The sequence below is a fragment of the Sciurus carolinensis genome, chromosome 17 (assembly GCF_902686445.1).
Source record: "Sciurus carolinensis chromosome 17, mSciCar1.2, whole genome shotgun sequence".
NCBI classification, from domain to species: Eukaryota; Metazoa; Chordata; class Mammalia; order Rodentia; family Sciuridae; genus Sciurus; species Sciurus carolinensis.
The window spans coordinates 35,628,541-35,643,606 of NC_062229.1; the positions used below are offsets into that span (position 1 = coordinate 35,628,541).

General features: G+C 41.1%; 1 protein-coding gene and 1 pseudogene across 1 annotated transcript; one reads left to right on the forward strand and one right to left on the reverse strand.

The window, feature by feature from the left end:
- Positions 1 to 700: 700 nt before the first annotated feature.
- Positions 701 to 6,122, reverse strand: Ccr4 (C-C motif chemokine receptor 4). Its single transcript, XM_047531729.1, has 2 exons — positions 6,060 to 6,122; positions 701 to 3,384 (listed from the first exon to the last, which is right to left on the reverse strand). The coding sequence occupies exon 2, from the start codon at positions 3,332 to 3,334 to the stop codon at positions 2,252 to 2,254; it is 1,083 nt and encodes a 360-aa protein (XP_047387685.1). The 5' UTR covers positions 3,335 to 3,384; positions 6,060 to 6,122; the 3' UTR covers positions 701 to 2,251.
- A 4,367-nt stretch (positions 6,123 to 10,489) lies between these two features.
- Positions 10,490 to 13,722, forward strand: LOC124968260 (ribonucleoside-diphosphate reductase subunit M2-like; annotated as a pseudogene).
- Positions 13,723 to 15,066: the final 1,344 nt, after the last annotated feature.

Genomic DNA, 15,066 nt, shown 5'->3' on the forward strand with positions numbered 1-15,066 from the left:
CCGTCAGTCTTTAAGTTTCTGTGCCATTGTGATTAAATGAACAAAATTACAAACTCTGCCAGGAAAGGAGAGGCAAGCTCTGGTTGAGCAGATCCCAAACCCTCTTTCGATGGCCTGGGGAGCACAGACACTTTGTGCTAAATATCTTATTTCTCTTTCAATCTAAAATATATTCCATTTCAAAGCTGAGGAAGCCAAGGCTAAGAGAGGAGATTAACATGCTCAGACTCACAAAGGAACACAGAGTTAGGATTTGGCAGATCCCAGCATCCTACAATGAGGTTGCTCCAAGGAAACGCTGCCAGGAAGTTGGCCCACCCCTAACTTCTTACCTGCTCTTGTCTCCAAGTGCACAACATGACAGGGACTCCTCTCCCTACCCAAACTGAGAGGTTAACAGTGAACTCTTAGACTTCCCCTCTCAGTGAGTCCATGACATCTGCAACATGTGGCAAAGCACAGGGTAGATCAGCAGCTGATTCTTGTCCACATCAGATCAAACGTGGTCAGGAAAATAGGCTCAGTGGGGTATATACAAGTTTATTTCTATGAAGGCAAAATCAACTTTCCCTCTTAAAACCACTTTTCTGAAAATAAATGTCTTAGCCCAGAGGCTGTGGCATGCCTGTAATTCCAGCAACTTGGGAGGCTGAGGCAAGAGGATACCAAGTCCAAAGTCAGTCTCAGCCAATTAGTGAGGCCCTAAGCAACTTAGTGGACCCTGTCTCAAAATTTAAAAAGGAGGAGTGGGGGCGGGCAGGGGATGTGGCTCAGTGGTTGAGCATCCCTTACCCCCAGAGTTCAATCCCCAGTATGGGGCGGGGTGTGGGGGGACCCAGAGTGAAAATATGTTTCCTGGAGATGCACTCTTTATAAATGTAATGTGTAAACAAGCATTTTAAGTCAGATAATAACTTATGAGATTAGTTTTTGTTTGTGGAGGAACTGCGGTCTCCTAGATGTTTAGGAGTCTTTAATTCTGATTAAGGTTATGAATAAGGAAAAACATTGCAATTTATTTTAATGATACAAAATGACTAAAGTAACTTAGAAATGAATGACCCAACTTTTGAGCCACCCAAAATTTAAAAATCAGTGCCAATACTGAGGTTAATTACTTTTTACAGTTTCATAGTCCTATGCCACATCAGCAATAGCTTATGATTAATTCTTACCTCAATTGTTTGCACTTAAGGAAGTACGGTCATACTTTAGTAGTCTACCTTATTTTTAACTTTGAAGGCCATGTTTGTGAACAAGTAAAAGACCTAGATAAATGTATTTTGGGACTATGCATTATTATTATTATTATTTTGCAGAGCTGGGGCTGGAACCCAGGGCCTCATATATGCTAGGAAACCACTCTACTACTGAGAGCACCCAAACCCCTAATTTTAAACATCTGAATATTCATGTTATAATTAAAACATGTCCACAAGCAAAATGAATTTGAACAAATATATTTGGATTTTAAATGCCTTGTGTTCCAAGTTTAGAAATTATACCATGCTAATGCCTTCAAATCTGTACATTTGTTAATTGGCAGAGAAAGTGTGGCCTTCAATTAACAAATTATCCTTTACAATCAAAGTATCAAGAGCTAGGGCTGGGGAGATAGCTCAGTTGGTAGAGTGCTTGCCTTGCATGCATGGCCCTGGGTTCAATCCCCAGCACTGCAAAAAAAAAAAAAAAAAAAAAAAAAAAAAGTATCAAGATCTAGGTTCATTATTTCACTAATTGTTTCACTAATCCATCTGACTTTATGGAATATACCATGCTTCAGATATATTGCTAGAAAAACACTAGGAGTGTATATCAAAGTTTTCTATATTGTTCCATAAAAGCTAGAAATTAATCACAGGGTCCATTTTCCACAGCAGGAAGCAACTATTTACCCCATCAATCCACAGCGCCTTCTGGAGAACCCAGTCTGTTTAGGTTACAGGGAATGGACGCTCTCTTCCCACATCATCTGTCGCCTCGTTGAAACACTGCTCAGAATTCGCAGGTTCACTTCTGCTTGAGGCAGGCCTGGTGTGAGGAAGGATGCTTGGTCCAGGTGAACCCCCCCCCGGGGGTCAACTTGCCTAATGGAAGAGGAAAAGCCAGTTGCAAGGCGAGACCTTCACTTTCCGCTGCGGCTGGAGGCCTTCCTCCTACTGCCTGCTCAGGGGACTCTTACTAAAACACAATTTTAAGTAAGCTCTGAATGTGGGAAGCTTATTAGCTCTGTGTTTTGCATTTTCACTTTTTACAAAGCATCATGGAGATCATGATCCACAGTAGACTGTGTGTAAGAGGAGCTGGGGGTGTCAGCCGAGTAAATTTGGAGGAGCCCACAATATTGGCAGAGCACCAAAGGACCCCTGCAGGTTTTGAAGAGTTGTACAATGTATTTGCGAAATTTCTCCCCCAGAAAAAAGTAGATGACTGGATTAAGGCAGCAGTGAATGAAAGCCAGGGTTTCTGTGGCCTGGATGGCATAGTCCAGGTACCTTTCAAAGGTGCAATCCTGAAGGACTTCTAGCTCAACCAGGGTCTCCAGGAAGAGCACCACGTTGTAAGGAGTCCAGAACCCAAGGAACAGCACCACCACAGCGAAGATCATCTTCACCGCCTTGTTCTTCTTCTCATTTTTGCAATGCTGCAAAGTCCTGATGATCATAGAATAGCAAAACAGCATGATCCCCAAGGGGATCACCAATCCAAAGATGTTGATCTCCAGGGAGCTGAGAACCTTCCACGTGGTGGAGTTGACAGAGTACTTGGTCTTGCAGTAAGTATGGTTGCGCTCGGTGTAACAGGTGCTGAACAAAAGGCCAGGGAGAGAGGCAAATACAGCCACTGACCACGTAGCCACACTGGTGATGACCCCATAGGTCAGGGTTCTTGCTCTCAAGGAAAACACCGCATGCACAATTGCCAGGTATCTGTCGATGCTCATGAGCATGATGAAGAATATGCCGCTGTAAAAACCCACCAAGTACATCCAGGAAATAATCTTGCATAGACCCAGTCCAAACACCCACTGGTCTGCAGCGTAGTAGCCCCAGAATGGGAGGGAAAGCACAAAGAGTAGATCCGAGATGGCGAGGTTGAGCAGGTACACGTCAGTCATGGACTTGAGCCGCTTGTATTTGAATAGGACCAGAACCACCACAGAATTTCCAAGCAGACCAAAGAGAAAGACCATGGAGTAAAGAGGGGGCAGGAAGAGCTCCCCAAAGGCCTTGATCCCTTCTTTGTTACAGGGCTTGGGGATGTTTTCATAGAGGTAGTAGTTGTTATATATGCTCTCATCCAGCGTAGTGTCTGCTATATCCGTGGGGTTCATTTTTTAAAACTCTGAGCTCCTCAAGGCAGGTCTGGATGCAACAGGAACAGCTAATGACAGGAAGAGAAATCAAGATTTCTGTAAGAAGAAAAATAAGTCAAAACGGTGCTACATGTGGAGCACGGCTATGTAGTGCTTTGCCTCAGATCATTTTATACCCTTCCCGGGCAGAGGAGCTATTCCCTATAGTGCCCTGCAGACAAATGAAATAATCCTGAACTTGACAGTCACAGAGGAGGTTCAAATGCCAGCTCTGTCACTCACTCATTTTCTTACCCCTCTACTGGAGCTTCACTTTTCTTTTTTTTTTTTTTTTTTTTTTTTTTTTGGTTCCAGGGATTGAACCCAGGGGTTTTTAACCACTGAGTCACCTCCCCGGCCCTTTTTATGTTTTGTTTTGAGTCAGGGTCTCGCTAAGTTGCTGAGGCTGACTTTGAACTCACAATCCTCCTGCCTTAACCTCCTGAACCACCAGGATTACAGGTGTGCACCACTGCACCCGGCCAGTTCTCTCATTTCTAAGTGAGGATGGTTGAGACACCCCCTTTTCAAGGAAGAGTATTTTAAGAATGTGTTTCTGAGCTGAGAATATAGCTCAGTGGTACTGTGATTGCCTAGCATGCCTAAAGCCCTGGATTCAATTCCCAGCCCTGCAACAACAAAAGGTTCTCAAAGATAGTAAAAACCCACCAAATTCACTTTCAGGAATGACAAGATCAGCTGGGATTCCCAACAGTACTGTACCCAGACCCTTTGACAGAAAAATAAAAACCCAAATATGGAGAGCTAAATAGTGTAGTATATCACTACCCCAGCTACTTGGGAGGCTGAGGCAGGAGAATCATTCCAACTCAAGCGTCCAAGACCAGACTAGGCAACACAGTGAGACCTCGTCTCTAAAAACCAAGCAACCAGGAGCTGGAATGTGGCTCGGCACTAGATCATCTACCCGGCATGGGTGAGGCCCTGGGTTTAATTCCCAGCACTGCAAAACAGAACAAAACAAACACAAACCAACCTACACAGGGGGCTGGGCAAATAACTCAATGGTAGAGCACTTACCTCGCATGTGCAAGGCACTGGGTTTGATCCCCAGCACCACAAAAGAACCACCATCACCACCACCACAACAAAAACCCTATACGTAACACCAATATTTCAATAAGTACTTAATGCAATCTTATTTCACTAGATGGAAACCAGGTTGGTCACTTGCCTTTATATAAACAGTAACTCTTCCTGCATGCTTTGTACTATATAGACTTCAAAGAATGTTCACCAGTCTTATACAACTTATTCTCATGTTCTTGTTCCTACTCTACCTCCGACAAAAATCTTCTACTCTAAGCTAAGCAAGCTTACTTGATCCATGCAGAAGACTTATGAACGATTCAGACTTATGAACTTCTGGAGACCACAGAGCTGAGTGTAGAACTTGCTCTTTGGGCTCCAAACCCAGTGATATGCCAGTAATCCAGGTCTCAGGAAGAATTGGGGAAAAAAACTCTTAATTTATTGCATTAGGTACTTTTTGTGGTATAGGTGTTCCCACTACAATTTCAAGCTATCAACTGGCTCACAAAATTCTGAACAGGTAACAGTAGACTCTTGGGAGCTGGCCCAAGCCAACTCCAGTACCCCACCGCCAAAACTGTTTGCTGTAAGAGCACATCTCAGCTGGGGACAGACCTGACCTTTGGGCAGCAGGCAGCTAGCCACTAGCAAGACAATTTGACACTAATGCAGCAAATGCATTTTAAGGTCTTGCAGGAGGCTTCAGTATTCTGATAATTCAAGGGAACTTTTTGTTCTTTTTTTCATTAAGCTACATCCAAATATCAGTCCAGTGCACCAAATCCCATTAGAGTGGGAAGCGGCCTGACAGATCTAGGAAAGGCATACCACAGCCAGAAGGAAAATCTCCACCTCCCCAGTCACCTGTGTTTCCCACCAAAGTTGTGAGAAGAGGTTAAACCCCCCTTCCAGTTACACACATGCTCACCACTTATCAATTCACGGATGAAGGGCTTTCCTCCTCAACTGTTTCTTTTTTTCATGGTACCCTGATGTTCTCATTAAACTCTTATGCATTAATTCACATCCAGTCCCTCCTGCTTCCTCCCACTACACACCCCAGTGCCCACAATGGGTTTCTCAATAGAGATTTTGGTTTATTCCTACCTATGAATGCTAAAGACCTGGGTCTCCAAAGATGTGTGTTAAATGGATAATTCTACTCTTTCCCACCATTTTACCAGGGAAAACGAAAGGCCAAAAGGTTGAGGAGTTAGGAAACTGTCAGAAGGAAAAACAAGGAAAGCTGGTAAATGTTCGAATTCTATAGTCGTGTGTGCGTGCGTGTGTGCGTGTGTGTGTGTGTGTGTGCGCGCGCGGTGCACTGTTTCTTGGCCTTGGAGTCTTGATAGAAAGTTTGTATATTTAATGAAAAATATCAGCTTATTTGGGACATGTGAACTCAGGCAAGATGTGTGCAGGGGAAGAGCCCTACATGTATGACTACCCATCAGAAGAGGGCTCAGAAGGTGTGGGGACAGGTAGAGAGCATTTGAGTTCCAAGACCGCTGTCTACTCTGAGCACACAAATTACCTAGAGATGTCTGGTTGGGTAAGTAGCTGGCCATGTGGCATTGCTGCCTTCAGGCCACACGTGTCTACAGAAAAGTGCATGGCCGCCAGCCCTGGGAATGTCCCCATCCCCGCTTACCTTACTTTTCTGAAAGTAGCTCTGAGGACGGTCTGCGAGGCAATGCTAAGCCTGCTCAAGAAGCACGGCTCTATGAAAGACCTTTGAAGGACGTGTGGCTTCCTGTGAGTGCCAGCTCTATCCCTCACCCATCTCTGCTGAGTTCAAGTGGGTTTTTTTTTTTGATAGAAGTAGAAAGCAGAAATAAGTGACTCATTTCCCAAAATGAAGGCCAAGAAGGTTTGCTTTCTTCTGTTAAGAGGAGAGAATGAAAAGAGGAAAGACAAGCAAGCTTTTTAAAAGAGGAGCTTTCTAATTTTAAAAATTTGTTGGAGGGGCTGGGGATGTTGTGAGAGAGCTTGCCTAGCACGTGTGAGGCCCCAGATTTGATTCCCAGCATTGGGAGAAAAAAAAAAAAAAAAAAAAAGAAAAAAGAAAAACTGGAACCTGGGGACATACTTTCGTGATAGAGCTTCCCTAGCCCTAGATTTAATCCTTAATCCTCACACAAACCGACTTATTTGTTGGCTTTTTTTTTTTTTTTTTTTTTTTTGGTACTGAGGATGAGCCACGTCCCCAGACCTTTTAATCTATCTTTTATTTTGAGATAGGGTCTTGCTAAGTTTCTGAACTTGCCATCCTCTCTCCTCAGCCTCCTGAGTATCTGGGATTACAGGCATCCTCCTCCACGCCAGCTAAATGTTTACTTTTTTTTTTTTTTTTTTTTTTTTGCAGTGCTGGGGATTGAACCCAGGGCCTTGTGCTTGCAAGGCAAGCACTCTACCAACTGAGCTATACCCCCGGCCCTAAATGTTTACTTTTTAACTTAAAAAAATCCTTTTCACTGGCTTATATGCAGTAGAAATGGTCTTTATATTTTGGATCAGTGGGCTGTTTGTTATTTCCTTTTCATGAATACACAATAACAGGAACCCAAAGATGTACAATATAATCTCCAAACCAGTGAGATCTGGGCCAAGAAGACTCAGGGAAAAGGATATTCAAGAGTGGAGAAAAATTTGTCTTTAGTAACTTAGAAGATTTTAGTCAACCACATTCTTAGATTCAGTGATTTGTCCTCAATGTTTTATCAAATGACCTCTCAAGCCCCTTCTGCTTGAAAACTGTACTATTTTACTTACTGATTAAATGAGCTAATGTCTATAAAGTACCTAGCCTAGTGCCTAAGTACCCACCTAAGCACTTACTGGTGCTCACCAATGGCATCAGCAGTGAAAATTAGAATACATAAATCACACAGGAATACTTCACTCTCCTGAAATAGCTAAGCCTGATGTGTTGCCCTGCCATTACTAGAATCCCAAGAAATATCTGGGTGAGTTCCATTCATTTCTTTGTTACTGTTTAGATTCAAAGTAGGTTTCCAGCCAGGTGTGTTAGTGTACACCTATAATCCCAGCGATTTGGGAAGCTGAGGCAGGAGGATCACAAGTTCTGAGGCCAGTGTCAGCAAATGAGTGAGGCCCTATACAACTTAGTGAGACTGTCTCCTAACAAAAAAGTCTTGAGAGTAGAGACCAGTGTTCAAGTGTTCCTCAGTTCCATCCCCAATCAAAAGAAAAAGGGCAAGCTTACAAATTGTGTAGAAGGTTGGTCTTCAAAACTAAACATCACCCTCCTCAAAAAAAAAAAAAAAAAAAAAAAAAAAAGGCATCAATTTTTTGGTAACATCTATTTTATACATGAAACAAACTCAGAGAGGAAAGGGGTTGCACCATGACACCACACTGGTCGGACACGGGCCAACACCAACACTCCTGAACTTAAGTTCAGAAACCTGAGCAGAACGAGACAAGACTCAGTGTAAACCCCGCCCCAAACTCTGGTGATACAGAGAACACAAGCCTGGTGTCTAACGCGAGACCACAGCGACCCCTGGTGCACCAAGCTTAGTGCAACATCAAAGACATCAGGCAAACTCATCAGCCAACCCACAGGGACCAGCATATCTGAAATTCGAAGGCTGAAATGCCCAAAACTTACAGGAAGAGTTCCATAAGACTCTGCTCTAGAGTAATAGTGCTTTAAAATTCAAAAGAGGAGAAATGTGCCAGGCAGGGCTACACGGGGTTGTACTCAGGAACAATGGGACAGTAAAAGGAGCTATAGGGTCAGCATATGTATGACATGCAGGTGAGGTTAGTTGGGTTACAAGGGCTTTCTCCCTATTGGCTAATTTGAATAATTTTGTGGGCTCAAAATTACATGGCCCCCAGGGAATTCAAGTTAGTACACAGTGGCCTCTGCCTATGAGAACCTAATAAGGGGAGGGACTGGGCGTGTGGACTTAGCTGCTCTAAAAGGGAAACTGAATACAGCCAGACGTGGTGGTGAATACCTGTAATCCCAGCAACTCTGGAGGCTGAGACAGGAGGATCAAAGTTCAAGACCAGCCTCCACAACCTAGTGAAACCCTGTCTGAAGAAATAAAAGGGACTGGGGATGTAGCTCAGTGGTAAAGAACCCTTGGGTTCAAGCCCCAGTTTTAAAAAGGGGGGTGCAGAGTGGGGTGGGAAAAACTGACTATAAGCCAAGTCAAGACCACAAAACCATGTCAAGACAGCATTTAAAACAACAGTATTACCAAGGAGATCTGAGTAAACAGAACTTTGGTAAGGAAATAAAATATTGCAAATAATTTTTTGCAAGATAACACATTTTCACGTAAACCTGTATATCAAATGAGATTGTGAAAAACAGAAAACCTGTAACTGAATAACAATAAAATATTACAGAAGTGGTGTTGAGCATGTAAATTGGCTCTTAGAGAATAATTTAGACCTTCAATGTTTATATTAGAAAAGAAGAAAGGTTAAAAGTTAGGGAGAAGTGTTTAACTGGAAAAGGAGGCAGCAGAAAAGGAACAGGGGGATTAAACCACGGGGTGGGGTGGGACGTAAGACTAAAAGAGCAGAAATTAAACAAATTGAAAGGAAAATGGGCACATTAACATATTTGAAAACACTAATAAACTGATAGACCTATAGGAAGATAAAGATAAAAAAGGAATGTAAAGGGAGATATAGAGACTATAGAGATTTAAAACATAAAAAATGATATTACAGGCTATCACAACAAAGGGTATAGATGAATCTTACCAAAACTGGCTCAAAAACAAATATGAAATCTGATGATTTTTAAAATTAATCAGTAAATGTTTACACAAGAGCAGACTCAGAAAAGATGGCTTCACAAATTCTATCAACAATCCAAGGTAACTACAGTTCTAATCTCATGCATCTTCCCTCCCTTCCCCCATCCCCCAAATGCAAAAATACTGAGCTCATTTGCTCAGGTTAGTACTATAATTCTTATTATTAAAATCTTTTTTATTTTCACAGATTGCATGTTGATTCATTGTACACAAATGGGGTACCTTTTCATTTCTATGGTTGTACATAATGTAGATTCACACCATTCATGTAATCATACATATACATAGGGTAATACTGTCTGTTTCATTCTATCTTTCTGTCCCCTACCCCCTCCCACCCCATTTTCCTGTACAGCATCCAAAGTTCCTTCATTCTTCTCTCCCCCTTGATCATTATATATCATCATCCACTTATCAGAGAAAACATTCGTTCTTTGGTTTTTTTGGGCTTGGCCTATTTCACTTAGCCTATTCTCAAACTCCATCCATTTACCAACAAATGCCATAATTTTATTCTTCTTTATGAGTAAGTAATATTCCATTGTGTATATATGCCACCGTTTCTTTATTCATTCATCAACTGAAGGGCATCTTGGTTAGTTCCACGATCTAGTTATTGTGAATTGAGCTGCTATGAACACTGATGTGGCTGTGTCACTGTAGTATGCTGATTTTTAAGTCCTTTGGGTATAAACTGAGGAGTGGGATAGCTGGATCAAATGGTGGGTCTATTCCAAGTTTTCTGAGGAATCTCCACACTGCTTTCCAGAGTGGCTACACCAATCTGCAACTCCACCAACAATGTATGAGTGTGCCTCTTTCCCTACATCCACGCCAACAATTATTGCTTATGTTCTTGATAATAGACATTCTCATTGGAGTTAAATGAAATCTTAGGGTGGTTTTAATTTGCATTTGTGTAATTACTAGAGATGATGAGCACTTTTGCATATATTTGTTGATCACCTGTATATCTTCTGTGAAGTGTCTGCCCAATTCCTTAGCCCATTTATTGATTGGTTTCTTTGTGTTTTGGGTATAAAGCTTTTTAAGTTTGTCATAAACTTTGGAGTTTAGTGCTCTGTCTGAAGTGTGTGTGGAAAAGATTTTCTCCCACTCTGTAGGCTCTCTTTTCACATTATTGATTGTTTCCTGTGCTGAGAAATAGTACTATAATTCTGATAACAAAACCAGACAGAAAGTATGGAACATGAAATTGTTCAATTTCACTCAGGAATATAGAGGGCAAATATCCTATATGAAATGCTAAACCATAATGACCAAGTTAGTTCATTTCAGAAATGCAAAGTTGGTTTAATATTAGAGAATCTAATGTATACATATCACATTAACAGAGTAAGAGAAAAGCCATACGCCATAGAAAGAGCACCGAATAAGGGAAAAAAAAAATTCTTGTCATTTGCAACAATATAGATGGACCTGGAAGACACTGTTAAATGAAATAAGCCAGGTACAGGAAGACATGCTGTATGTCACTTGTACGAGGAATCTAAAAAATCCAACTCAAAGAAGCAGAGAGTAGAACAGTGTTTACCAGGGTTTGGGAGAGGGAGGGAGGATTGGGGAATATTGGTCAAAAGGATACAAACTTCAGTTGGGAAAAATAAGTGCAAGACGTCTACTGTACAATATATTAACTAATACATACTTGAAAAACTATGAAGTAGTTAATGCATACATAAATTAGCATGATTTAATCATTCCCCCATGTATACCATAAATATATATAATGTTGTGGCTCAGTGGTAGAGTGCTTGCCTACACGTGTGAGGCACTGGGTTCAATTCTCAGCACATTAAAAAAATAATAATAAAATAAAGGTATTGTGTCCATCTACAACTAAAAATATTTAAAAAATAAAATAAATGAATAACAGTATCTGGGGGGGCGGGAGATAGCTTCCTAAGAACAAAAGGGAATTTTATCTTAGAAGGCAACTTTTGGGCTGGGGTTGTAGCTCAGTGGTAGAGCGCTTGCCTCGCACATGCAAGGCACTTGGTTCGATCCTCAGCACCACATGAAAACAAATAAAGATATTGTGTCCCTCTACAACTAAAAACAAAAATGAAGGCAACTTTTTAAAAATGCTAAAGGGTATTTGCAAAGAAAAATCTGACAAACCTGCTTTCCAATTGTACACAGCAAGCCAATCCTTTAAAAATGAAGACCATGACTGTAATGCCCACCACCAATTCTATTATAGCCAACAGGAAAAGACAAGAGTTAAAAAGATAAAATGAATTCAACAAATTAAACAAAAATCAGAGGTATTTTACACCTAACAGTGAACAAAGACTTTTGAAAAATTCATTTAAACTAACAGAATAAAAAGCTTAGAAATAGAAGGAAATGAAAGGCTTGTATTCTGAAAACTACAAAATGTTGTTGAAAGAAATTAAAGATACAAGTAAATGGGAAAATGCCCCATGCTAATAGTCTGGAAGACTTAATAACTCAAGTCAGCATTACCAAAGTGATCTAAAGAATCAGTGGCATACCTATTACAATCTCAATGGCACATTTTCCAAAAATAGAAAAATCCATCTTAAAATTCATATGAAATCTCAAGGGGCCTGCATAGCCAAAACAATCTTGACCTACACTTCCTGATTTCAAAACTCATTACAAAAAGCCACGCTAATCCAAATAGTGTGGAACAGGCACAAACACAGACATGGAAATGGAATACTCAGGAGCGCTCACATGCAACGTCAAATCTCTTTTTTTTGTATTGTCTTTACTTCATTCCCATTCCCACTGTATAGTAATGATGTCACTTAGGACATTTTCTGGGGGACATGGGCAAATTATTTTTGAGAGGAGTGCCAATATTATTCAATAGGAAAAAGAGAGTCAATAAATGGTGCTTGGGGCTGGGGTTGTGGCTCAGTAGCAGAGCACTTGCCTAGCATGTGTGTGGCACTGGGTTCGATGCTCAGCACCACATATAAATCAATAAGTGAAATAAAGTTATTGTGTCCATCTAAAAATATTTTAAAATATAAATAAAAATAAATGGTGCTGGGAAAACTGGAGATCCAAATGCAAAAGAATAAAACCGAACCCTTATCTTACACAAATAACAGCTAAGCTATAAAACTCGGAAAAAATATAAGGCAAAAGCTTCATGCTAATGAATTTGGCAATGAATTCTTGTACCAAAAGTACAGCTAACAAACGTAAAATAGATTAATTGAACTACAGCAAAATTTAAAATATTACCACATGGTGATGCATACCCTTAATCCCAGCGGCTCTGGAGGCTGAGGCAGGAGGATTACAAGTTCAAAACCAGCCTCAGAGCTCCGGGTCCCACTTAGCCACTTGGTTCCCTGCTGTCTCGACTACTGCCACCGCTGCCCGCTCGCCACCATAGCAGACCAGCAGCAGCTGCAGCTCCCGCCGCTGAAGGGGCTCAGCGTGGCTGACAAGGAGAACACCTGCCCTGACCCTCAGCAGGACCCGCGTCCTGGCCAGCAAGACCGCACGGAGAATCTTCCAGGAACCCATGGAGCCAAAAACTAAAGTACCTGCCCCCAGCGTGGAGGATGAACCCCCACCGCTTTGTCCTCTTTCCTATCAAATACCATGATATTTGGCAGATGTATAAGCAAGCTGAGGCTTCCTTTTGGACAGCCGAGGAGGGTGGCACTTTCCAAGGACATTCAGCATTGGGAAGCCCTGAAGCCTGAGGAAGGATATTTTATATCGCATGTTCTGGCTTTCTTTGCAGCAAGTGATGGCATAGTAAATGAAAATTTGGTGAAGCAATTTAGCCAAGAAGTTCAAATTACAGAAACCCGCTGTTTCTATGGCTTCCAAATTGCCATGGAAAATATACATTCTGAAATGCATAGTCTCCTTATTGACACTTACAATAAAGATCCTAAAGGAAGGGAATTTCTCTTCAATGCCACTGAAACCATGCCTTGTGTGAAGAAGAAAGTAGACTGGGCCTTGCATTGGATTGGGGACAAAGAGGTTACCTACGGAGAACGGGTTGTAGCCTTTGCCGCTGTGGAAGGAATCATCTTTTCTGGTTCTTTGTGTCAATATTCTGGCTTAAGAAATGAGGACTGATGCCTGGCCTCACATTTTCTCATTAGCAGAGATGCGGATTTACACTGTGACTTCACCGGCCTGATGTTCAAACACCTGCTACACAAACCATCAGAGCAGAGGGTAAAAGAAATAATCATCAATGCTCTCAGGATAGAACAGGAGTTCCTTACAGAGGCCTTGCCTGTGAAGCTCATTGGGATGAACTGCACTTTGATGAAGCAATACATTGAATTCGTGGCAGACAGGCTCATGCTGGAGCTGGGTTTTAACAAGGTTTTCAGAGTAGAAAATCCATTTGACTTTATGGAGAATATTTCACTGGAAGGGAAGACTAACTTCTTTGAAAAGAGAGTAGGCGAATATCAGAGGATGGGAGTGATGTTGAATCCATCAGAGAATTCTTTCACCTTGGATGCTGACTTCTAAATGAACAGAAGATGTGCTCTTATTTGGCTGCTTTTTTTTTTTTTTTTTTTTTAACTTCCTTATCACCCCTAACCACACCAAAAAAATCAGCTAAAATGCATCAGCCAGTTACACCATTGTCCATATGTTCATTAATGGCATCTAAAAACTGTGTAGCTACCTCAGATGATCCCAGCTTCAAAGTGAGGGAACCCTCAAGCAAGCCTGACCCAGCAGGATTAAGCATCAGTTATAACCACCAGTCATTTAAAAGAGCAATCTCACTGCTACAAAGCAGAATTAAGTATATTTAACTTGTTTGTAAATAAAACTGGCACACAAATGAACATTGTACAAGGGAGAAGCCTGATTTGTTTGGTTTGCACCAAATGCAAAGTGTTGTATTTACCACTAATGGAGGCCAATTCAAAATTCGGTAAGCAACTAGAGTTAAACTTCTGTTGACTAGGCATGTAATTTTAAGTTTTGTTTTCTTTAATGAATTGAAATATTTAATCAATTTTTAAGTCAGTTCCTGTGCATACCTAGACTTCAATCAGCTGGTGCCAATAGAAGACAATTTGTGTATTTTATTTTGTACTCCAGGGTGTGATAGCAACTCCTGCTCAACAGAGATATAATGTCTTTCAGGGCAAGGAGCTTCTAACTTAAGTCACTGGGAACTGAGGCATGTTTTGGGTGAGTGCTAGTGACCAAGTGACTTGTGAGGAGCAGTATTGTTTTTCAAAATTGTACTTTCTTCAATTTATAGTTGGTGTGAAAAGACTTAAAAGGTGTTTGTAGGTGGGATTTAAGATAGTATTAGGACTTTTCAGATCGTCCTTAGACAAAGTGACCTGCCTCAGCTTTTTTTTTTTTTTTTTTTGGGTGCTGGGGATCAAACCCAGGGCCTTGTGCTTGCAAGGCAAGCAATCTACCAACTGAGCTATCTCCCCAGCCCTCAGCTTTCTTAAGTGGTGAAACCAGAACTGAAATTGACTCTCCTAAAAGTTGTGTTTAGTGGGCTGGGGATATAGCTCAGTTGGTGGAGTGCTTGCCACCTAAGCACAAGGCCCTGGGTTCAAATCTCCAGCACTGCAAAAAAAAAAAAAAAAAAAAAAAAAAAAAGAATAAAAGTTGTGTTTATTCTAACTTTGTAAGTAGGTACCGTTGAGACTTCATTTTAACACATCTCTTAAATTAGAAAATATTTTTTACTCTATGTCCATTTAGGTTTTACTTATTTGTATTTGGGGGAAAAAATCATCCAGTATTATCTTGGAAGTTAATAATTGTAAGACATTGCTCACTAATTCTAACATTTGCCTAAATATGAGCATAACCTGGTGAATTCCTTAACCAGTA

Excerpts from the sequence above, each read along its gene's own strand:
- Ccr4 (XM_047531729.1), bottom strand. The coding sequence starts at position 3,334 with ATGAACCCCACGGATATAGCAGACACTACGCTGGATGAGAGCATATAT.